At 37.3% G+C, this 25,856-nt stretch overlaps 1 protein-coding gene and 2 pseudogenes across 5 annotated transcripts in view; 1 reads left to right on the forward strand and 2 right to left on the reverse strand.

Annotated features, from left to right (window-relative positions):
- LOC125098040 (bile acid receptor-like) overlaps positions 1–25,856 on the reverse strand; it is a 66,056-nt gene that overhangs the window by 4,778 nt on the left and 35,422 nt on the right. Inside the window, exons 1-8 of one of the 5 annotated variants that reach the window (XM_047726419.1) lie at positions 15,793–15,954; positions 15,458–15,560; positions 9,764–9,874; positions 6,068–6,430; positions 2,852–2,992; positions 977–1,116; positions 779–883; positions 554–653 (exon numbers count right to left, since the gene is read on the reverse strand). In XM_047726419.1, coding sequence (XP_047582375.1) covers positions 554–653; positions 779–883; positions 977–1,116; positions 2,852–2,992; positions 6,068–6,430; positions 9,764–9,827 — 913 coding nt within the window. In that variant the 5' untranslated portion in view covers positions 9,828–9,874; positions 15,458–15,560; positions 15,793–15,954. The other 4 variants (XM_047726420.1, XM_047726418.1, XM_047726423.1 and 1 more) reach the window with 4 other exon arrangements.
- Positions 23,109–23,308, forward strand: LOC125097337 (metallothionein-1X-like; annotated as a pseudogene).
- LOC125097338 (peptidyl-prolyl cis-trans isomerase A-like) lies at positions 23,540–24,035 on the reverse strand (annotated as a pseudogene).

A 25,856-nucleotide genomic window follows, 5' to 3' on the forward strand; every position in this document is an offset into this window, starting at 1 on the left:
TTATTTTTACAGTGAGTTATCTGTGCATATAATTAAGTTTTAGCCAACTGTAGCTTGATTTTTTCATATTATACAATTTTATTTGATTTATTTTTATATTCAGAAACAACAATTCATTTCAAAACATTAAAAGACACAATCAATCATGTGTCTTGCACTAAGTCTTTGGAGTCATTTGAATGTTTTTAAATATGAATATTTTAATCATCTGATTGTTTTTGTTTTATTTTGTTTTTAGAGAGAGAGAGAGAAAGAGAGCACACAAGAGGTCCAGAGGGGCAGAGGGAGAGAGAGAATATTAAGCAGTCTCCACACTCAGCATAGAGCACAAGGTGGGGCTAAAATTCACAACCCTGAGATTATGACTTAAGCAAAAATCAAGAGTGGGATGATTAATCAACCACACCTGATTGTTTAAAGCATACAAAATGAACAGCTTTGGTGGAAAAACAGAGGTTTTATTTTCCTAAAATGTCCCCTTCCTTTAAAACAGGGAACTTTTTAAAAATTAAGTATGAAACTGATTTTTTCGCAAAGGTCACAAAGTGATTACCTGGGAGTCCCTTGGTAAAATCCATTAACCCCTGTAGGTGTAGGACCACTGTCTCCGAGAGTCTCAAAAAGCTCAGTTCAGGATTTACATACTTCTGCAGCTAGCCAACAAAAAGAAATAAGAGTAATGGATTTTATTTCTTTCAACTAACTGTTTAAATGTTTAAGCCCTTATTTTCTAAAATAATTAGTTATAAGTTATTTCTCCCCATTAATGAACACATACAAATTTCTTTGTTTCCTCTAAAGGAATTGTATATTTTTGATGAGCAGCCACAATGTTATTAATGAGCTGATGTTCCTCTTGAGTAAGTTCCATACTCTCCTTAATCTATAAGAAAACATAGGGGGAAAACTATAATGAATTTGTACTAAGCAACACATGTCATCATTAAAGAAACAAGAAATTTTATAAGAGTCTTACCATTTTTCCAGCTCTAGTGGATGATACAAGCTTGTTGTCTAGTCCTTCCTCTTCCACTTTGATGCTAGAGTAAAAACTATTCTTCTGTTTAAAGTTCTTTCGAAGTCTCTTTGATTTGCATTGGATTTCTGTGAGCAAACCTGTGATATTATGAAATTCAAATAAGATGTTTTAGGTTTAGCAAATAACATTATAGGATTTAATGAAAATGTTCTTATACTGTACACATATATTATCATAGACTTGTCTTTTCAAAAAGAACTTTCCTTTTTTGGCAAGCATGTATACAGCAATTAAATTTACTACATTAATTTCTTTTCCTTCCATAACTACCCTCTACTTAAAAGTATACAGTCATCCTACACATAAATTAAAAATCAATTTTGCATCTCCAAACCATAAATTTAGACCTTTTTTTTAAGATTTTATTTATTTATTTATTTGACAGAATTAGATTACAAGTAGAGAGAGAGGCAGGCAGAGAGAGAGGGGGAAGCAGGCTCCCTGCAGAGAGCCCGATTCGGGGCTCAATCTCAGGCCCCTGAGATCATGACCTGAGCCAAAGGCAGAGGCTTAACCCACTGAGCCACCCAGGTGCCCCTAAACCTTTTATATTAGAGAAATTTCTACATTATATCATGGAAACAACATAGAATATCAATTGATATAGAAGTTCAACTACTTTATCTCTGAGCTTTTTTCTTTGATTTTTTTATATAAAGTCAAGGAAATATTTTGTGATTTTGTTAAATGAGCTAAGTCACTTTTTTTCTTAATAAAACAAGACAATGGTATTTTGTTATGGCAGTCTGAGCAGTCTCAGACAGAGATAAAGTAAAGGATTCAGCTGGTTGGACAAGACGACCTTAAGATTGACTCCAACCTGAATTTTTTTTTTTAAGATTTTTAAGTAATCTCTATCCCCAACATGGAGCTCAACCTCACAACCCTGAGATCAGGAGTCATATGTTCTATCGACTAATCCAGCCAGCCAGGTGCCCCCACCCCTGGAATTTTAAATAATAGGAATCCTTTTGGTCAAACTATAAAGAGTTAAGATTTTATTAAAATAAGCAATGTAATATATAAACAGATCATTACATTGGTGTTTATTGAACAGGAGTGTAACTTAATAAAAATTGAAGAATATTATCATAGCAGTTAAAGGAAAATAAAAAGAGATAATGAAGAAACGGCCATAAAATTAATATAATAGAAAGACTGCAAGATAAGAGTATGAGCAAGGCTAGGTTAAGCATGAAAACACTAATACTTTATTAAGAAAATGAACTTTGAAATTACCATGACATTTTGAGCCCTAGGAAATAGGAGGAAATAAGGCCAAAATCTTAGTACTACCCTGAAGGATTACATGATATCATGTAATTTATAAGCTAAAAACACTGTGAACATAGAAGGAACTCAAACAGCCTAAGTACTCTTCTGCCTGTTCGAGTTGGTTTTTGACACCTATGAGCTGTTTGTTAGTAGGCTCTACATACCTACTTGTCATGTAGGCTTCTAAAGATACAAAACCAAAGAAGGGGAACTACTAATTTAAAATTCTGTTCTTTGTAGATAAATTATACAACCTTAGGTTAAGTCATATGAAAATACAAGGATTTCCAATGAAGAAGAACATATGATTATTGCCAAAATTAGAGCAATATAGTGTAGAACAGGGTTTATGGAAATAATTACCTAGATTGATGACTAGTCATCCCAATCTATCAGTTGTTAGAGAAATAGCTTAAATCTAGACTAATGTGTTAATGTTCAAAATGATAATTTGAGTAATGCATTATGTTGTCAATAAGGTAAGAAAAGCTAAAATCACCCTCAAAAAAGAACCCCCAAAGTCCAAATAACACTTACATTCTGCCAGCATTCCTACTGCCTTACACTTTTTCAGTCTGCACTCTTGACATTTCCTACGCATGTACATGTCCATTTCACAGTGGCCACCATTCTTGCAGTGATATACTGCATTTTTGGTGATACTACGTCGAAAAAAACCTAATAACAAAAAAAGTACTTTTAAAATTTCACTATTAAGTATTTTTAGGGTTTTGTTTGTTTAAGATTTTACTTATTTGACACAGAGGGAGCAAGAGAGCACAAGCAGGTAGGCATAGGGAGAGGGAGAAGCAGACTCCCCACAGAGCAGGGAGCCTGATGTGGGGCTTGATGTGGGGCTCAATGTGGGGTTTGCTTCTGGGACCCTGAGATCATGACCTGAGCCAAAGACAGATGCTTAACTGACTGAACCACCCAGGAGACCCATTTTTAAAATATATATCTTCCTAGTAGAGTTAAGTAATCAAAATAACTAAATTAGGGGCACCTGGGTGGCTCAGTGGATTAAGCCGCTGCCTTCGGCTCAGGTCGTGATCTCAGGGTCCTGGGATCGAGTCCCGCATCGGGCTCTCTGCTCAGCAGGGTGCCTGCTTCCCTCTCTCTCTCTCTGCCTGCCTCTCCGTCTACTTGTGATCTCTCTCTGTCAAATAAATAAATAAAATCTTTAAAAAAAAATAAATAACTAAATTATTTCAGTAAAATGCTTTTTTCCATCAGTAAGATTCAATTTAATATATGTTTATATTCCTTCATGATTGATATCTTCTATTCCAAGGTTGTTTCTTTCAATAATCACATCTAGAAATTAAACAAAATAGTTCTATCAATTAAGATAACTTTCTATTTTAATATGGCTATAATATATCATCTAAAAGCATTTTTACAACTATGTTGTACAGAATATCAGGATTCCATGAAGCGTCTCTCACGGTGCCCTTGAAAGAATATACGCTCCTCGAAATAAGTCAATCGGAGAAAGACAACTATCATATGATCTCCCTGATAAGAGGAAGTGGAGATGCAATGTGGGGAGTTTGAGGGGTAGGAAAAGAATAAATGAAACAAGATGGGATCGGGAGGGAGACAAACCATAAGAGACTCTTAATGTCACAAAACAAACTGAGGGTTGCCGGGGGGAGGGGTGTAGGGAGAGGATGGTGGGGTTATGGACATTGGGGAGGGTATGTGCTATGGTGAGTGCTGTGAAGTGTGTAAACCCGGTGATTCACAGACCTGTACCCTGGGGCTAATAATATATGTTTATAAAAATTTTTTTAAATTATTTTTTAAAAAATCACAGAGCTAAAGAGAAAAAAAAAGAATATACGCTCCTGTAAAACTATAAGGAAAACCTCTTTTCTTTTCTCCTCATATTACCACCTCAACCATACAAATAGGAAAAGATATTCTTTGAAACTTACTTCTCTATCTTTCTTCCTTCTTTAGCACTCACCCACGTTAGAAAACATTTTTAGGTTATTTGGTCTGAGACATTGAATAGGCTGTGGCGTGTGTGTGTGTATGTGTCTGTGTCTGTGTGTGTGTGTTTTGGTGGAGGTGTCTATATTATCCTTTTCACTTCCTAAATCCATGCATAGCAGCCCCCCTTCCCATTTCCTCTGCTATCTTCCTCTTAATCCATTCCAAGCAGTAAAGTTGACAATCTTTGTCAATGCCCCTCTTAGAGACCTGCCATACCCTTTTTTTCTGTAGACCACACTTGAGAGTTCTGTGATTTAGATTCAGCAAAGGAAATAGAAATTTCAGCTTAAGTTTCTAGAACCATGCCTCATCTCCCATCTAGGTTTTTTTTTAAGATTTATTTATTTATTTAAGAGAGAGAGAAAGAGCAGTAAAGAGAGAGGACAAACATGAGTGAGGGTCAGGAGAGGGAGAAGCAGGTTCACCACTGAGCAGAGAGCTCGATGTGATGTGGGGGCTGGATCCCAGGATGCTGGGATCATGACTTGAGGTGAAGGCAGGAGGCACTTAACCTGGGGGCCCCTTCTTCCATCTAGTTTGAACAGTAAGGCCCTGCCTTTTAAGAATAAGCAAATACTGGGTGCCTGGGTGGCTCAGTGGGTTAAGCCGCTGCCTTCGGCTCGGGTCATGATCTCAGGGTCCTGGGATCGAGTCCCGCATCGGGCTCTCTGTTCAGCGGGGAGCCTGCTTCCCTCCCTCTCTGTCTACTTGTGATCTCTCTCTGTCAAATAAATAAATAAAATCTTAAAAAAAAAAGAATAAGCAAATACTTGCCCAGCTATTCTATTCATAAAGCTGGTACCTAATTTCCCACAGTCTTCATTGGGCTATTCTTTGTGAGGGGTGAGTTGTGAGATTCTGACAGTAAATCTTCACCCTGAACTTCTAAACAGACATGCTTACCAAGATGCATTGGCCTAATCATTTCCGAGTTCTGTTCCAACATTGCAATTGTAAATAAAAATAATGCAGGAGTGTTTCAAAAACTTCATCAAGGACTCAAAACTTCATCAAGGACTATTTTCACTCTTTGAAAATTTCATTGTCAATTATGATCTTCACTTGCAAGCCCCCATTTGTTTCCAGAAAAGCAGTCAAAGAAATTAAAATAGCATCATAGAAGTCATTTAATTCAAATTCCCTTCTAATGCATGAATTATATCAACCACATGAGAAGATGGAGCAGTTAACATTGAGATATTTTTTAAAATCTTTTTTTCTAAAAGATTTTATTTATTAATTAATTTATTTATTTGACAAAGATAGAATGCTATGTGCTGGAGCAAGAGGAGGGGTGGAGGGGAAGGGGCAGAGGGGGAGGGAGAGGGACAAGCAGACTCTGAGCCAAGCGCAGAGCGTCCCACTCCAGGCTTGATCCCACCACCAGAGATCACAACCTGAGCCAAAACAAAGGGCCAGTCGCCCAACCAAAGGAGCCACCCAAGAGCCCCTAAAAATCATTTTCTATTCCAATATCCAATTCCTCTAAAACCACAGAAACCTTCTGCTGCATAAATACTGAAATTTCTATTTAAATGGAAAAGTTTTCATCAAAAATGAAAACTAAATCAACGCTATTACATTCTATTTTCATGTCTTCTAGGCACGGATTGACCACCTTTAAATGTATCAATGGCTCTCTCTGGTTTTATTTTTCACACTCTGAAAAATAAGAGTATTCTTACACGCCTAAACTTCCATGACTCTTCAGTGAACACTAGGACTTCAGTTTGGTTTTGACTTCTTCCTTACCCTTGCAACCTTCGCAAGTAAGTGCATTATAATGATATCCTGATGCTTTATCACCACAAACCACACAGAGTTCTTCCTGTCGCTTAATCCGAATAGAAGAGTGAGTTAGTCTGGACCTTTTTATTCCAGAATATCCATCTTCAGCATCATGGTCAACCACATAAGTGGGTTTATTTAGTTCATAGGAACCAAATCCACAGTCTCCACCACTGAACTGTGGATCCAAGCTGTAAGTGTTGAAATGACTTTGTAAAGATTGGGACTGCAGAGCTGTTGGAAACTGGGCCGTAGAGTACTGGCAATAAGCTGATTCTTGAAAATCAGTGTCGTGCAGCTGATAGTTGATTTGCTCTGGCAGAATATCTAGTTGTTTTAATAGTAAAAAAAAAAAAAAAAAAAAAGAAAGAAAGAAAAAAAAAGAACAAACGGTAAAAAGTCAAAATTCCATAATTATTTTCAAATGTCAAAGAGCTGTATGCTCAACAATGAGTTCAACATGTCCACTGCGTCGCAAGGACTTGCTGGCCAGCACCAGGAGCAAGGAGCGGGCAGTAAACTGATTTACCCTGCTTCATAAGTGCTGCCATTCCAGGGGTAGGCAGAGGTTGCTCTGGGGCTGGGGAAAAGGCCAGTCTGTTGCTAATGGCTTACATATCAATCCAGTCTCCCTTCTTAAATAAAAATGTGTATTTCCCCTTGTTTGGAAGGAAAGAAGGCTTTCCCCATCCTTTGCATTTCCCTTGTGTGGATAAAATGATTTGCAGTACAGTCAGGTCAGTAAAGACATGAATTAATAAATTATCCCACCCCCCCAAAAAAAAAATCAAACTAAAATACAATTTTACTTGGTTATTTCAAGCAAATATATGTATGTATATATATACATATACATATATATGTGTATATATATATGTTTTTGTTTGAACTCCCCATTAAATATACCTTAACATTGTCCTTTGCCATTTGTACACCTGATTTAAATTACTAGTTTCTTTTGTATTTTGTTGACTAACAATTCTAACTATCGATTATCTGGGGATAAATTTGCCTGCTTTACCAGGTTACTATAAGGATGAAACAAAATATGGTATGCAAAAGCATATATAAAATATAAACTAATGCTTAATGAATATCATTATTATAATTATCAGAAGCTTCCAAACACCAACTTACTTTCTTTTTTAAGATTTACCTATTTATTTCAGAGAGAGTGCGCACATGCGCCAGCTGGGGGAGGGGCAGAGGGAGAAGGAGAGAGAATCCTTGGGCAAACTCCCCACTTGATTCCTGGACCCTGATGATGTGGGAAACAGGCAGAAGAAAAAATTATTAAATTTCCTTACCCACTGACAAGCCCTCGAAACAGGCAGAGTGACATTCCTCTAGGGACTCAACTACCTCCACCTTAACGCTTTGCTAAGGGCAAAGGGCAATCCTAGCCTAAGGACCCCTACCCTCAACCAGGATCCTGAAGTCTACTTTAACAATTCCTTTGAAAACTTCCTTTAGCTCAAAACTCTCCAAGCATATGACCACTGATACACATCTAAAGGTTCTCACCAACAAAGGCTTTATTGCGGGTAATGAATAACCTTTTTCCCCAACAATATTTAGCCCCTCAAGGTCCTGGAAACCTTGCTTACAAAATTCCTTGGAGACTTATGCCATCCCTGACCCCCTCCCAACTTGTAAGTCATATAGTGGACCGCTCCTCACAACCCCAGGTAGCAGCTCTTTCTGCCCACCGGTCCTGTCCCTCTGCTTTAATAAACCACCATTTTGAACCAAAGATGTCTCAAGAATTCTTTCTTGGTCATTGGCTCTGGACCTCACCCCACTAAACCTCCCTTTTATTCTAAAACTTCATCACTGAGATCATGGTCTGCACCAAAATCAAGAGCCAGCCTCCTAATAAAACTGAGCCACGCAGGTGCCACCAAGTTACCTTCTGCTTTCAGGAAAATTTCTAAGTCTAAATCCAGAAAATTGGCTCCAAAAGGACCCAGGAGTACTGAATATCTATATCTGTAACTAGTAATATTTGTACTTTTCCTGATGCTGAGTCAGGTGATTAAACTTATTTTCAACCTCAAAATTATACCACCAAGATTGGTAAACTGTGTAATTTTTATTAACTCACATAAATCACTTGCAATCTTATAGCATTCACTCTAATGCTAAGTGTTGAATAAATACTAATAACCTAATATAAAAAGAAAGATTATCAGTAAAAACAATGTAACTTTTTTTTATTAAAGAGGGCCTTTCTTGAATGAGTGTCAAAAGACTGCATAATACTAGCTGATGTTCCATTACCATGGAAATTAGAATTGAAGCCCTAATCTTTACCTTAACCCTAAAAGAAAACAGCATTTAAATTTAAATTTATATAATGGGCATTAAGGAGGGCATGTGATGTAATGAGCACTGGGTATAAGACTGATGAATCATTGACCTTTACCTCTGAAACCAATAATACATTATATGTTAATTGAATTTAAATTTTCAAAAACTTAATAAATAATATTGTAAGGGCCTATTTAGCCAGAGCTATTCCGTCTCAGTTAACAGTGGTTTTGTTGTTTATGCAGTAAAACTTAAACTGACCCTACCCACCCCCCCACCCCCCGACCCCGCCAGGGGAACTTACTTAAAAGCAAGTCCGGGAAACAAGTAAAATATGGTTGACCAGTCCCTTATAACAGAGCCCAAATACAAGGGTGCGTCAGGCCAGGTGGAGACATCCAATCACTATCTCCCTAAAAAAATGTGGGCCCCACCTTTTGGGCACCTTCTGGGCGCCAATTCTGACCAAGGTGGTAGGCTAGTCCAAATAGCTACTATAGGGTGAATTGTAATTCAATTGGCCACCCGTGTGTGACCTAGCATGACTATACAACTTTCTCTGTGTGTTACAATCTCATTGGCCACCTGTGTGTAGCCAGGCTCAACCACCTGGCCATTGCCCTTTAAAAGTTAGTCTGTGAGGCTGGGAGGGGTCACTCTCTCTCTAAGAGGCGCCCCCGACCAGTTGGTTTGATTCTCTGTGCTGGCGCGAAATAAAGCTTTGCTTGACCTTTGCTTTGTATCAGTCTCGCTCCTTTGATCACGGACCCTAACAATATAAATAATAAATTAATTAATAAATAATTTTTAAACCCACAAAAAAACAAAAGATTAAAGATTAAAAAATTAAATTAAATTAAGTTTATCTTATAGCCTTAGTCTTTTTGGAGAAAATTCCTTTTGTATCCTGCATTCTGTTTCTATTTCTTTCCCTTTGATAAAAATCTTATATTAAGATGAAATTTTCAATTATATGAAATAACTACTCTGAGCCACATTTACTGAATTGCATGTGAACTAGCTTCAGCTAAACCCTAAAAATAACTTCTAATTTGCATGTTAATTCAAATTTTAAAAATCAAATACAATTTTAGACTATCAGGCTTTTCTCTCTTTACATTTGATTCTGGCTTGCAACATTTTAGAGTTACTGATTTTTTTGAAATTAATTATATTCTCTTGTAAGAGAATGATTTTTTTAAGTTTTTATTTTAATTCCTCTTGTAGGGAACAATTTAAACTCTTTGGTTTGCTTGTTAATTTCTTTAAAAAAAAAACCTCTGTAATTAACCATAATGTCACACAAGAAGTGTTTTATCAACCATTATACAGTAGCTTTTTGTTACATACCATAGTACTGCACTGGTTCAGCAAAACAGTAACCATCAGATGTAGTGACATAAGAATTTGCCATTCTCTGCTCCAAGTCTCACTTATTCATCAGTGAATGCTGAAATAGAACTGAAGGAAACAAAACTTTTGTAGACTCTTTGAAAGTATGCTCATCAAGTCAGCATGATTTTATAAAATTGCAATACTATTTTTGAAAAATAAAGAGTTTAGTAGAATTTTTACATTAGACATTTCTGTTTATCCTTTAACTGGAAGAATATTGAGTTCTCATATCTCTATACACCAAATTGTTAATTCTGCCAATCTTTATTGCTTGGCTCTTTACAAATAACTCAATAAATCTTGGTAATAATGAAAGTGGCTTTTGAAAGTTTACCAAGCTTTGGTGTTAGGCTTCATATACTGCTTTTGCTACTTATTTATGGGTCATTCATTAAATCTCCTTAAACCTTAGTTTCCTTATTTGTAAAAGAAAAATAATAAAACCTTCCTAGCAAAGTTGTTGGCAGAGTTGAATTAATGTATGTAAAATCCAGCACAGTTCTTAATAACTCATTCTTATTATCGCTATTCTTATAGTTCCAAGATCTCAGTGTTCTAAATTTAGATGAATTAGGAAGAAAAATTAGACTTTTTCATGAAAGAAATTAAAGAATAAGAAAAATGGCTTTCATAGCATTTGTTTTTATCTTCTAAATCTGCTCTATTTTCTTAGCCCTGTGATATGCTAAACATCAAAATACTAATTTTGGCTCCCTTGACTAATTAAAATTTTCTTTTTCAAAAAAAAAGTTTATGGATTACTGGAAAAAGTGTTATACTTTTTAATAGTAAAGTATAACACTTTTTCCAGTAATCCATAAGCTTTTTTTTTTTGAAAAAGAAAATTTTAATCTTAAGCTGCGATTTCCTGTTGAAGTTTATTCAAATTTTTGGAGTTCCTTTCTAGGAAATAACAAAAATAAATAGTTTTTCCTGTTAAGGGTTCATCTTAGATTGTGAATAATTTTTTCAATAATTTTTACAATAATTTTTCAACTAAAGGAACTGAACTAAATGAACTAAAATTTAGTTCTAACTAAAAATCAACTAAATGAACTAAAATGAATAACTCTGGAAACAACAGATGTTGGCAAGGATGCAGAGAAAGGGGAGCGCTCTTACACTGTTGGTGGGAATGCAAAGTGACAGAGCTACTCTGGAAAATAGTATGAAGGTTCCTCAAAAAGTTAAAAATAGAGCTACCCTACAACCCAGCAATTGCACTACTAGATATTTATCCAAAGGGTACAAACATAGTGATTCTTGAAAGGCCACATGCACCTCAATGTTTATAGCAGCAATGTCCACAATAACCCACATGCCCATCAACAGATGAATGGATAAAGAAGATGTGGTATATGTACACACATAACAATGGAATATTACTCACACACCCAAAAGAATGAAATCCTTCCACTTGCAATGACATGGGTGGAACTAGAGGGTATTATGCTAAGGGAAATAAGTCAGAGAAAGACAAATATATGATTTCACTCATATGTGGAATTTAAGAAACAAAACTGATGAACATAGGGGAAGGGAATAAAAAATAAAATAAGATGAAAACAGAGGGAGGCAAACCACAAGAGACTCTTTTAACTTTAGGAAACAAACTGAGGGTTACTGGAGGAGAAGTAGGTGAGAGGATGGGGTAAATGGGTGATGGGCATTAAGGAGGGCCCTTGATGTAATAAGCACTGGGTGTTATATGAAATTGATGAATCATTAAGTTCTATCTGTGAAACTAATAATATCATATATGTTAACTGAGTGGAATTTTTAAAAACATTTTTAAATAGTAAAGTCTAAAAATCATAAGCTATTATAAGAAAAGTTATTCACAGGGGTGCCTGGGTGGCTCACTCGTTAGTGTCTGCCTTCAGCTCGGGTCATGATCCCGGGGTCCTGGGATCCAGCCCCGCATCGGGCTCCCAGCTTGGCAAGAAGCCTGCTTCTCCTTCTCCCACTCCCCCTGCTTGCGTTCCTGCTCTCACTGTCTCTCTCTTTCTCAAATAAATAAATAAAATCTTTTTTAAAAAATTATTCACAATCTAAGATGAACCCTTAACAGGAAAAACTATTTTTGTTATCTCCTAGAAAGGAACTCCAAAAATTTGAATAAACTTCAACAGGAAATCACAGCTTAAGAAATTGAAAATTAGGGGCACCTGGGTGGCTCAGTGGGTTAAGCCGCTGCCTTCGGCTCAGGTCATGATCCCAGGTCCTGGGTTCGAGCCCCGCGTCGGGCTTTCTGCTCAGCAGGGAGCCTGCTTCCTCCTCTCTCTCTGCCTGCCTCTCTGCCTGCTTGTGATTTCTCTCTGTCAAATAAATAAATAAAATCTTTAAAAAAAAAAAAGAAATTGAAAATTATTTGAAGAAAATAAAGGCCACTCTAAAGTCCATAGTCTTTTATAGCTTTATCCTCTCTATTAAAGATAAAGACAGTTTTCACCTTTAAAAAGAACAAAAAAAAAAAAGAAAGAAAAGAAAATGGGTTTTAAATCATGCCAAAAAATTTATGTGACAAATTTCTTAGCCTCTGAGATTATACTGACAAGTCTTTTCCTTTGATTTATTATTCATGTGTGACCTTCACGGCTGAGGTTTCTATATCCATGAAAATGACTTAAATAGTAATATCTTTGAAATGTGTCCCCTTTATCATCTAATAGAATGTATGTTCTTCTAAAAGCACTTGAAAGTCCCAGTCTTCTGACAGCACAGCAGTAGTCCTTTAGAATAAGCACTGGATGAAAGGGATTAAGCAAAAACAGTGCCCCCCAAAAAAGTGAAATTTTAATACAAAGTTTCCCTTGAAAAGTCAGGACTAAAATCAGTAAGATTAGTCAGTCAACACTTCAGTGTTTCAATATTGCAACAAGTCAATTGACTTGCCATATAAAAACAATTCTGAATGTTATCCATTTAATATGTGTGATACTTTGTAGCAATGGTTTTGTTCAGTTCTTTTCTTTTTTTTAAGATTTAATTTATTTATTAGACAGACAGAATCACAAGTAGTCAGAGAGGCAGGCAGAGAGAGAGGAGGAAGCAGGCTCCCCGAGGAGCAGAAAGCCCAATGCGGGGCTTGATCCCAGGACTCTGGGATCATGACCTGAGCCGAAAGCAGAGGCTTTAACCCACTGAGCCACCCAGGTGCCCCGGTTTTGTTCAGTTCTTTCCAAACTTCTCTTTTGAGCCTCAGTTAGCATTTAGAAAATTAAAAATGAATCTGAAAACTTGAAGTTGTTACTCACTCTTCTTTAAAAATTGCTGCACTTACTATTAGGCTTCATATAATATTGCACATCTGAAGAAGACTGAAAATTAAAATTGGTACTACTTAGATGCAGACTTCACTGAATGAGAGTTTGAGAAATAATATAGAATGAACCAGAGGTAGCTCGTTAAAACAAAACTGGTGCTATCCTAACAAAGACACACAAAAGTATCTTATAGTGATCCCACTATCAGGGTTCAAATTGTAAATAATAGTGTTCTGAAACCAAATCCTTCCAATACTGTAGATAAACACCCAAAAATATTATCTAAAGTAGACCTGTTTGGGTTTTTAAATTTTTTTTAAGATTTTTTTCTTCATTTGACAGACAAAGATTACAAGTAGGCAGAAAGGCAGGCAGAGAGAGAGAGAGAGAGAGAGGAGGAAGCAGGCTCCCCACTGAGCAGAGAGCCTAATGTGGGGCTTGATCCCAGGACCCCGAGATCATGACCTGAGTCGAAGGCAGAGGCTTTAACACACTGAGCCACCCAGGCACCCCTGTTTGGGTTTTTTTGTTTTGTTTTGTTTTGTTTCTGTTAGGGTTTTTTAAAAGTTTATTTATTTATTTAAGTAATCTCCACGTCGAAAGTGGGATTCGAACCCATGACCCCAAGATCAAGGGTGACATGGCTCTTGCCTAAGCCAACTAGGCACCCCAAAGCAGACCTGTTTTTATGGACTAGTTATATTCAGGGCATTTATGGGACATATACATAAAAAGGTTTTTATTAAAAATATGCCTTTTTAAATATAAAATATTTATGTTTTATATGCTCATAGTAATATTGTATTATTTTCTACACAAAATTTTTCACTAATTATGTGTTTTTCAGCCTTTTAGATGTTTAATAGAAGTATTATAATATTTATGCAGAATAAAAACTTTCAGAAATAAAGTATTCATAAAATTAGTTTAAGAACACTCAAGTAGATTATTAATAGCATAGAGGGAAGTATGTAATCAAAAACTTCCTATCTTATTAAAAAGAAAAGTTACAGTAAGCCTGGAGTGATTCTGTTTTGTTATCTTTCCTAGTAAATATTTATTTAAAAACAAAAATAACTCAGTTAAGAGAGGAGCTTTTATCAAGAGGATCAATTTAGCATGGGCAAAGTCTATTTTTTTTTTCTTTAACAAATACAACTTTATTTAAAAAGCTGTATTTTTCATAGATTATAATAGCTCTTTTACTGAAAAGATACTTAATTGCAGAAATGAATTTGCATCTCCTCTGCCTTAACTAGGTATTGTGCTTAGTAAATCTTCATATGGCTAGAACTTTACCAGGAAAAACATATTGACTCCAGAAAACTACATCCACATGTTAAAGAATTTTACAGTTTTTATATTTTTACTCTTGCAATATATGTCATCTGAATCATGAATAATGCATTGAATAAAATTAATATAACTGAAAAGTAGATGGCTTCATAAGAAAAACTGAAAATTTCAGTTTTCACAGTAGCCTCTACCAAAAAATGAATGATAGTGCTCTATGATACATAATTATAAAAAAATTTTTTACAGCAGAGCCTCTTTGAGCCAAAGTTCTCTGAACTTATTGGAACCAAGAAAAATGAAAATGAAACGGATATATTTGAATAACAGCACAAATGAAGGCTTCTTGATTTTTTTATAAGAATCTGTCCTTTAACCTTAGAATACTGGGAAGATTTTACATGCTGAAGTTTTCACATAGAGTTTTATTATACAACTTCATTGAGATGTAATTTACATAATATAAAATTCTCTTTTAAATTGTACAATTCTTGGTTTTAATATCCACAGAGTGTGTAACTATCACCACCATTTAATTCCAGAGCATTCTTATTACTGCAAAATGAAATTCCCTACCCATAAGCGGTCACTTCCCATTCTTTCCTCCCCCAATCCCTAGTACAGTTTCTATGTATTTGCCTATTCTAGACATTTCATGTAAATGGAATCATGCAATTCCATATACAGTTTTAAATGAAAACAGTATTTAATTAATATTATGTCAAGTAATTTTCACAACTTAAGAGAGAAATCAGAATATACATTTAGAAAATTTATGACTATGAAATAAATATATACTTCAGAGATCTAGAAATATATTTTGTGTCCATAAAAATTTTTATACTTTGTATAACCATAGCATTTTGAATAGAAGTTTAATTCCCAGAATATACCTTTATCAGAATATATTTCAATATATTACATATATTGAATATATATAAAATATATAACCTGATATATTTCAAGTTGCCTTGAGTTCACATATAACCTGTTGTTTCAAAAAATAAAATGTATTTTAAGAAGAAGTTCCTGATTAAAAATAAGTTTCATTTTAAAATGTAAGAGTAAATATCACTGTGAACCAACTTACATTATTATATCAAATGTCACCTGGAGTCCAACCACAGTCCAAAATTGCCTTATCATTCTTCAGGAGAAGACCAATCACTATATAATCTACTTAAATTTCTCATCTTCAAGGAGCAAATGCTTTTTATAGTTTGACTATCATAGTAACAACAATTGGCTTATTCATTTCACAAAAGCTAAATGAATGATGGTGGAAACTAAATAGAGTTCCAAAAATACCCACAACAGCTTACAGTTTAACAATAGTTTCAATTGCCCACAAAATTAACATTCATATTTAATTGAGACAGCATAAAACTATACAATTTGGGGTTTGAGGGAAGACAAAATACTCACAGTTAAACAATATGACTAGAGATTGTCCTTTTCCTCGCAGAACAAGTATAAATGGATTTAACAACAACTTCCACTTCCAGCTGCAGCAAACCAGACCTTTTCCCTATTTATCAAGGAGCCGAGAGGGGGGCACTCTGCATACACTTAGGCTCCAGACACTCCACAGAGCAAAGCTTCAGCTCTATCTCAGAGACAAACTTCCCACACAATCCTCTCTTGGGTCAAAACAAGGGCAGTTATTATTTGACATAAATCAAATAATAACCAGATCATCAGGGATAGAGGTCTTTGGGACCTTCAGGTCACACTCTCCCAGAGTTCTTTATTGTTTACTTAATAAATATTTTGTTTTCTTGATTAAATTTGACATTCTCCCACTTTGGTTACAAAACACTGGGTCTCTAGAAACTACTAAGCAATACGCACAGGAAAGGAAAATCCTTCATTAATTCAAACTCCACTAAAACAGGTGTTACAACAATTCAACTTGAAGTTGATCTCTGCATTCCCTACCCCAAAAAAGGTGTTAACCCAATTATAAATGTGAACAATAATTCATACGGGTACAACAGTATATGTGTACAAGTCATCTAATCCAACCCTCTCCATTTTTTGGCTTAGAAAAACTGCCACGCAGATAGATACTACTCCTTTTTCAGGGGCTCATAGCTAGTTAGTGGCAGAGGTGAAACTCAGTGCAAATGCAAACAGTTGAACAAGATATATAGGTCAGTTCACCGTGATTTTTTAATGTCATCTACATGAACAAAGCTTGCTGGATACCAGGGTCATGGTCTCACCTCTGCAAGGCATTTCTACAGAACCAAGGTTATAAATGTATTCCACAGCTACACTCCCATTCTCCTGGTCCCCTCTCTGCTGACTCATTTATTTTATAGGACTGTAGGCTGTGGTCTCTATCCTCCCTGGTTCTACTGTCACATTCATGTGGCCTGGGATACACTATTCTACCTTTCTTGGCACCTGATCTCAGTCCACATTCAGTTTCTGACTTCACAACTACTAAGTTGATGCTGACTTCTTCAAGGGTCCTTATCTAGTACTGGGAAAAATTCATAATAAAATCTCTAAGTCATGTCACATGAGTTTTGTTTCTCTTTTAAAATAATAGGCCCTGGATCTATTTTAATAAATTTTAATAAATTTTAATCAGTGAACCAAAAGAATAATAGCCTTAGCATTATAATTCATTTATTTGATTCTAAAATATTCCAAAAACAGGCTCCAAATTATGTCTTAAAAGAAGTGACACTCGACTAAAAACCTTATAATGAAAGCAAAACAAACAGACAGTACTTGATGTGTTTTAAAAGCAATGCTTAACTTCTAAATATTTACCAGGGACATTTGTTTCTTAAAAAAACATATTTTTAAAAGAACTTTAGCCTTTTCGTTATTGTATACAAGTATCAGGGATAATTTATAAATTCTTTTATCATTGTTTTTTATTTTTTTAATTGAGTATAATTGATATACAACAGTATATTAGTTTCAGATTTAAAACAAAATTATTCAATATTTGTATGTATTGTGAAAAGACCAACATACTAAATCTGATAAACATCTGTTACCATACATAGTTAAAACATTTTTTTCTTGTGATGAGGTCTTTTAAGATCTACTCTCTTAGCAATTAGCAAGTATGCAGTATAGTATTATTAAGTATAGTCAATATCTTCTACATTACATCCCCATGACTAATTTATTTTACAGCTGGAAATTTGTGCCTTTTGATCCCCTTAACCCATTTTGCCCACCCTCCACCCTCCAAACCCCAGCAATCACCAATCTGTTCTCCGTATCCATGAGCCTGATTGTTGTATTTTGCATTTTTAAGATTCCACATATAATTGAGATCATGCAATATTTGCCCTTATCTGACTTACTTCATTTGGCATAATGCCCTTGAGGTCCATCCATGTTATAGTAAATGTAAACTGTATATATATGGCATATGTATGTATTATATTGGTGTCTATAGAGTATAGATAGTATATTTTCTTTATCCATTCATCCATCAATGAACACTTAGGTTGTTGCCATATGTTAGCTATTGCAAATAATGCTGTAATGAACATGTGGAGCAGATACCTTCTTGAGTTAGTGTTTTCATTATTTTCAGGTAAATACCTAGAAGTGTTATTTCTGGATCACATAATAGTTCTAATTTTTAAAGATTTTATTTATTTATTTGACAGACAGAGATCACAAGTAAGCAGAGAAGCAGACAGAGAGAGAGAGGAGGAAGCAGGCTCCCCGCTGAGCAGAGAGCCTGATGTGGGGCTCGATTCCAGGATCCTGGGATCATGACCTGAGCTGAAGGCAGGGGCTTTAACCCACTGAGCCACCCAAGTGGCCCTAGTAGTTCTATTTTTAATTTTTTAAAGGATTGTGGAGTTTTTAAAAAGATTTATTTATTTATTTGAGAAAGAGAGAGAGAAAGAAAGCACACATGAACAAGGGGACGGGCAGAGGTAGAGGAAGACAGAAAGAATCCCCAAGCAGACTCCCTGCTGAATGGGGAGCCCCACACAGGGCTCCATCCCAGGAGCCTGAAAATCACAACCTGAGGTGAAATCAAGAGTCAGTCACTTAACCAACTGAGCCACCCAGGCACCCCTTTTAAAAGATCGATTTTTAACTTTTTGAGCAACCCCCATACTGTCTTCTGCAGTGACTGCACCAATTTACATTTCCACCAACAGTACACAAGCATTCCCTTTTCTCCACATCCTAGCCAACACCTGTTATTTCTCATTTTTTTTTGTATTATTATAGTCATTCTAACAGGTGTGAGATGATATCTCATCATGGTTTTGACATGCATTTCCCTAATAATTAGTGATGTTGAGTACCTTTTCATGTACCTGTTGGCCACTTCTAGATCTTCTTTTAAAAAACGTCTATACATATACTCTGCTCAATTTTTTTTAAGACTTTATTTTCAAGTAATGTCTACTCCCAACATGGGCCTTGAACCCACAACTCTGAGACCAAGAGCCACACACTCCACCCACTAAGCCAGCCAGGTGCCCCTCCTCTGCCCACTTTTTAAACAGATTGGTTGGGCTTTTAGCTATTGAGTTATGACTCTATATATTTTGGATATTAACCCCTTATCAGATATATGATTTCCAAATGTTTTTTTCCCATTCAGTAGATTGCCTTTTCATTTTGTTGATTTTGATGATTTCCTTTCTTGTGTAGAAGCTTTGATGTAGTTTGATGTAATTCCACTTATTTATTTTTGCTATTGTTGCCTTTGTTTTTGGTGTCAGAGCCAAAAAATCATCACTAAGATCAATGTAATGAGCTTACAGTCTGTGTTTTCTTCTAAGAGTTTTATAAATAACTTTTATTATTTGGATAATTACCAATTTTAACCTCTAACTTATAACTATAATTATTAGCTTCTATATACAAATGATATATCTCAAATGCTCAAAGATTCAAACTTTTCATTAATTCATAGCACTTACACCCTCAATCCCACCTATATTATATGTGAGATATTACAATTCATTGGCAACAATCTTCCTTATTTAGTTTTGCAAAGAATAATTCATTCAGGACTTTACTGTTTAAAATTTTACATGTACTTCCCTGGTTTTTAATAATACCCTATACTTACTGTGATGTTAACATAGTACTTATTCCAAAGTACTTGAAAATATATGCAAATATATGTTAATATTTTTAGATAGGGAGTGCAGAACATATTTTTAATTTTATACAGGCTACTGTCACCTACACACTCTATTTATAACTATATGTTATATAACTATATAAGTCACTTAATAAGCATAAATGGGGAAATCTCCTGAAGTTTATTCTTTTTTTACAGTCACTTAATAGGCAGCTAGCCCAGATAGATAGATACATGCCATTTAAAATAAATATTAACATTGTTACTTTATCAGTAACAAACAATCTAAAGGATTATAAATCTAACCAAATAGTTTGCTATAAAGTTGCAAGTGTCATTAAGGGAGGTTCTTGAGTGGATGACATCCATGCCAAGACCTAAAAGATGAGAAAAAGCCATAAGAAGAGCAGAGAGAAATGAGTGTTTTAGTGGGAACAACACACTGTTGTCTACTGGCTTGTGTAACATCTAAAGTAGTCCAGTGTGATGAGTGAGGAGAGAAGACAAAATTAGCATAAGATGATACTGGAGAGAAAATATAAACCAAATTTTTCCCCTATTTTTCTTTTTCTTTTTTTTAAGTTTTTATTTAAATTCCAGTTAGTTAACATAAAAACCTTAGAGAGAAGAATGAATTTTATTCCAGGTATAATAGGAAATCATTGAAGGATTCTATGCAGGAAAGGCACATAATCTTAAGTATATGCTTTGTTTTGTTTTCCTTTTTCTTTAAGATTTTTATTCTTAAGTAAGCTGTACACCCAATATGGGGCACCTTAGAATTTTCTATGTAGATAATCATGTTATCTGCAAATAGAAATAGTTTTATTTCTTCTTTGCCGTTCTGTATGCCTTTTCTTTCATTTTTTAAAAGATTTATTTGTTTGTTTGTTTGTCATAGAGAGAGAGAGAGAACACAAGCAGGGTGAGCAGCAGGAAGAAGGAGAAGCAGGCATCCTACTGAGCAAGGAGCATGACTCAGAACTCAACCCCGGAAACCTGGGATCATGACCTGAGCTGAAGGCAGACGCTTACTGGACTGCGTCACCCAGGCATCCCTACCTTTATTTCTTTTTTTGGCTTTTTCTAAGGGTAGAACTTCAAGTATATGCTCAATAACAGTGGTAAAAACAGACATCCTTACCTGTTCTCAATCTTAGGGAGAAAGCATTTAGATTTTCAGCATTAAGTGTGATGTTAATCATAACATTTTTTAAAAAAAAAACTATTTATTTGAGAGAAAGAGAACATGAACTGGGTTAGGGACAGAGGGAGAAGCAGACTCCCTGCTGTGCAGGGAGCCTGATGCAGGGCTCTATTCCAGTCTCCAGGATCATGACCTGATCTGAAGGCAAACCCTCAACCAACTGAGCCCCCAGGCACCCCAAGTGTAACATTGTTTTTTAAAGATATATTTATTTTAAAGAAAGAGAGCGAGTGGTGGGGAGGAGCAAATGGAGAGGGGGAGAGAGTCTCAAGCATACTCTGTGCTAAGCACAGAGCCCCATACAGGGCTCTATTTCACAACCCCAAGATCATGACCTTAGCCAAAACCAAGAGTCTGATGCTTAACTGACTGTACCACCCAGGAGCTCCTAACTGTAATATTTTTATACTCTCAAGTTGAGGTAATTCCCCTATATTCCTCATTCCCTGAGTGAACATTGTTTTTAAATAACTTGGGATGATATATGAGGAATACATTGGAGGAAAGTAAAAGTAGTAGTAAGGTAAACAGGTGACTATCACACTGCAGCAGGTGAAAGATGATAGAAGCCTAGACTTAGATAATGGCAGTGATCTGACCCAGCAGATAGGTGAGTAGATTCAAGATATATTTTTCTGTAGACCTTGTAGGATTTGTGGATGGACAGAGTGGTTATAGTTAGAAATGGGGTTTGGATTCAATTAATAGACTATCTACTACAAGGATTTTAAGGGCTAAGTGGAGGGTTTTTCTCCTCCATATAGTAAGTCTGAATATAACAAGTCTAACAGTTTAATAGTGGTTCTATTGATGTCATCAATGTCTCAAGATACTCCTATTCCTTGCTTTTTCATCACTAGCATGTGGCTTTGAACCATATGGTCACAAAATGGATGCTGTATCTCCAGGTACCATAAATGAGTTCCAGTAAGGAAGACAGAGGGAGATTTGCAGAGTTTATTTTAGTAAAACTTTATTTAGAAAGTTAAGTACTTCCTAAAAGATCTATCCTGAATTCCTTGATCAAGATGATGTCACTGGTCACTCAGCTGCAACGGAGGCTAGAAAATGTGTATTTCATTTTCCAATCTTTAAAGCAGAGAAAAGCAGGGAGAAGTTTATTGCAGTGGGTGTTAGTGAGCCAGCCCACAGTTTCTGCCATATTAAGGGTGATGGAGAGTAAAGAATCATGGTTGGCTTCCAGGTTTCTGATTGATGGATTATATTATAGTTTACTAAGGTACATAAGAGTAGAAGATGAATACTTTTTTTTTAGATTTTTTATTTTTATTTATTTGACAGACAGAAATCACAAGTAGGCAGAGAGGCAGGCAGAGAGAGAGGAGGAAGCAGTCTCCCCGCCGAGCAGAGAGTCTGATGCGGGGCTCGATCCCAGGACCCTGGGATCATGACCCGAGCCGAAGGCAGAGGCTTTAACCCACTGAGCCATCCAGGCGCCCCAGATGAATACATTTTTAATAGAAAAGCAATAGTTCAACTTTGGAAATATTGAGACTAAAATGTTCGTAAAACATCTAGAATGTCAAGCAGAGAATTAGACCGTATGAAGCTGGAATTTAGAGAAGCCAGTGCTGGAGGTGATATAATCTGGAAGCTTTCGGGATATTGATGGTATTTAAAGCTGTAAAATATATATGATCTCCAAGGAAGAAAAAAGTAGTAGGACACAGCCTTAAGGAACTTCAATACTTAATAGTGGTTTGAGAAGAGTGAACTTCTAAAAGAGTGAGTAGCTAAAAAGGTAAAAGAAGGGGTGTCTGGGTGGCTCAGTCATTAAGCATCTGCCTTCGGCTCAGGTCGGGATTCCAAGGTCCTGGGATTGAGACTGGCATCGGGCTCCCTGTTCAGCTAGAAGCCTGCTTCTTCCTCTCCCCCTCCCCCTGCTTGTATTCCCTCTCTCACTGTCTCTCTCTCTCTCAAGTAAATAAATAAAATCTTTTGAAAAATAAAAGAAAAAGAGAAAATTAAGAAAGCGGCACCAAAGAAATTTAAAGAGACATGTTTCATGGAGAAAGTGCTCAACAGTGTGGAATGCTACTGAGACTCTAAATAAGACGAGGAAAGAAAAGTTTCTATTGAATTTAGCAGTATGAAAGTTGGTGGTGACTATATTAATAAGAACTAATTTCAGAATCAAGAAACAACAAGAGATTAAATTAAACCCAAATAAGAACCTTGCTCCCCTCCCCTAATTGGCAGCTGTGTATTGGAGCTGCTGTGATTCCCCTGAACTTGCCCTGATGACTGCATGATGGGTGTCATTACTCTGGACTCGTGTACGAGGTAGGGTGGAAAAGCAAGTGTGTGGAGCCCATGGCATGTGTCCCTTTGTTAAGAACAGAAAAGCTTGGGGCACCTGGGTGGCTCAGTTTATTGAGCATCTGCCTTTGGCTAGGGTTACGATCCTCACCTCTGCTCAAAATGGACCCTAACTGCTCCTGCTCCCCCAGGAGCTCCTGCACCTGAACCGGCTCCTGCAAAAGCAAAGAGAGCAAATGCACCTTCTGAAGAAGAGCTGCTGCTCCTGCTGCCCCATGGGCGGTGTCAAGTGTGCCCAGGGCTACATCTGCAAGGAAGCATGGGACAAGTGCCGCTGCTGTTCCTGTTCCAGATATAAATAGAGCAACACATACAAACCTGCAGTTTTATTTTGTTGTTGTTTAGTTTTTGTTTCATAATCATAAACATAACTCTGCAATCCAGCTAGACTTGGAGGAGAGTAAGGAAAATAGGGAACCCACAGAACTGCAGTCAGAGCACAAAGATTATGGGATATTTCGAGCAGATGCGGATGAAGGGGTGCTCTCCTGAGCTACACAAGGAATGGTCTGGTAGTTAAGATAAAACACAAGTCAAATGTAATAGAGTGGTCCACAGTCAACAGTGGTGATCTTCTGGTTGGTCTTCCCATTCTTGGACCCAAAGTGTTCCATGGCTTCCACATGCCCTCTTTCACCTTGCCAAAGACCACACACTTGCCATCCAAGCACTCAGCTTTGACAGTGCAGATGAGGAACTGGGAACCATCTGTGTTGGGTCCTGCATTTGCCATGGACAAGATGCCAGAACCCATGTACTTTAGGATGACATTCTCATCATGGAATTTCTCCCCACAGATAGATTTGTTGTCAGTGCCATTTTGGCTGTGAAGTCACCTCCCTGACACATAAATCCTGCACTAATCTTATGAAAGCAGGAAACTTTATAATCAAATCCTTTCTTCCCAGTGCTCAGAGCACGAAAGTTCTCTACTGTCTTTGGAACTTCGCCTGCAAGCAGCTCAAAAGAGATTCAGCCCAAAGGCTCAGAGTCTTCCTTGATGCAGAAGAACACAGTGGGGTTGACCATGGCTAGGCCATGGGGGCGGGTAAGGGGCAACTGGAGGGCCACAGTGTCAAGTTTAAAACAAAGTTTAAAACATTTTTTTATATTACCCTGGCCTGTTTGATACATTCCTATTTCTATAAAATATATGATTTACAATAAAAGTTGTTGACTTTTTTAAAAAGTGAATTGGAGGCAAGGTAGCAAAACACAACAGATAGAAACATTCTCTGTTCATTCGGCTAGAAGTTTAGCTGCATGGAGGAGCAGAAAAGTGGAATGGACTCTAGATTGGGATCGAAGGTCCAGGTTTAAGGTTGCTTTTAACATGAAGCAGACTATGTTTGGAAGATGACAGGAATGATGGTAGTGAAAAGGGGAGAGACTAACAATACAGGGAGCCAAAGGAATGATGAAGGCAACTCCAAACAGCTCATCCCATGGGTTCCAACCTACTTGTGGTCTTTTCTCCCTGACCTTCTATCTACCTCTGGTCTTTGGACTTATTCAGCCACCTTCCACAACAGGTCAGCTAATTCCTTGCAGTAAATCCCTTCAAATCCCTGGTTCTTCTTCTCTGGTTAAATCCTGACATTGAATTTGATCCTTAAAAAGTCACTGAAGAAGCAATAAAATTATGCACTGGTTCCTATGAAAGCAGAGAGGAGTCACATACTTCTAAAGTGAGATTTCACTGAAACTGTATTTTAAAGAATTATGAAAAATTGGGGCACCTGGGTGGCTCAGTGGGTTAAGCATCTGCCTTCAGCTCAGGTCATGATCTCAGGGTCCTGGGATCAAGCCCCATCTTGGGCTCCCTGCTCAGTGGGGAGCCTGCTTCTCCCTCTTCTTCTGCTGCTCCCCCTGCTGTGCTCTCTCTCAATAAAAAATAAAAATCTTTTAAAAAGAATTATTAGGGAGGAGTCAAGATGGCGGAGAAGTAGCAGGCTGAGACTACTTCGGGTAGCGGGAGATCAGCTAAATAGCTTATCTAAAGATTGCAAACACCTACAAATCCAACGGGAGATTGAAGAGAAGAAGAACAGCAATTCCAGAAACAGAAAATCAACCACTTTCTGCAAGGTAGGACTGGCGGAGAAGTGAATCCAAAGCGACGGGAAGATAGACCGCGGGGGGAGGGGCCGGCTCCCGGCGAGCGGCGGAGCAACGGAGCAAAATCAGGACTTTTAAAAGTCTGTTCTGCTGAGGGACATCGCTCCAGAGGCTTAACTGGGGTGAAGCCCAGGCCGGGTCAGCGCGGCCTCAGTTCCCGCAGGGTCGCAGAAGGACCGGGGGTGTCTCAGTGTCACAGAGCTTACCGGTATTAGAACGGGGAAGCCGGCTGCAGAGACAGAGCCGAGGAGTGACTCTCAGCTCGGGGTTGCCTTGAACCGGTCTCAGGCTCGGTCAGCTCGGAGCGTGGCCGGAGGCCAGGGTGGCGGGAGTCTTTGGGCGCTGTTCTCTGAGGGCGCACTGAGGAGTGGGGCCCCGGGCTCTCGGCTCCTCCGGGCCGGAGACCGGGAGGCCGCCATCTTTATTCCCGTCCACCGGACTCTACGGAAAGCGCTCAGGGAACAAAAGCTCCCGAAAGCGAACCCCAGCGGATGACTCAGAGCGGCCCCGGGTAAGGGCGGTGCAACTCCGCCTGGGGCAAAGACGCTTGAGAATCACTACAACGGGCCCCTCCCCCAGAAGATCTACGGGAAACCCAGCCAGGACCAAGTTCACCTACCAAGGAGAGCGGCGGAATTCCAGAGGAGAAGAAAGCAAAGCACAGAACTCATGGCTTTCTCCCCATGATTTTTTAGCCTTGCAGTTAATTTAATTTTTTTTTCTTTTTCAATT

This window comes from Lutra lutra, chromosome 4 (assembly GCF_902655055.1).
Source record: "Lutra lutra chromosome 4, mLutLut1.2, whole genome shotgun sequence".
Taxonomy (NCBI): Eukaryota; Metazoa; Chordata; class Mammalia; order Carnivora; family Mustelidae; genus Lutra; species Lutra lutra.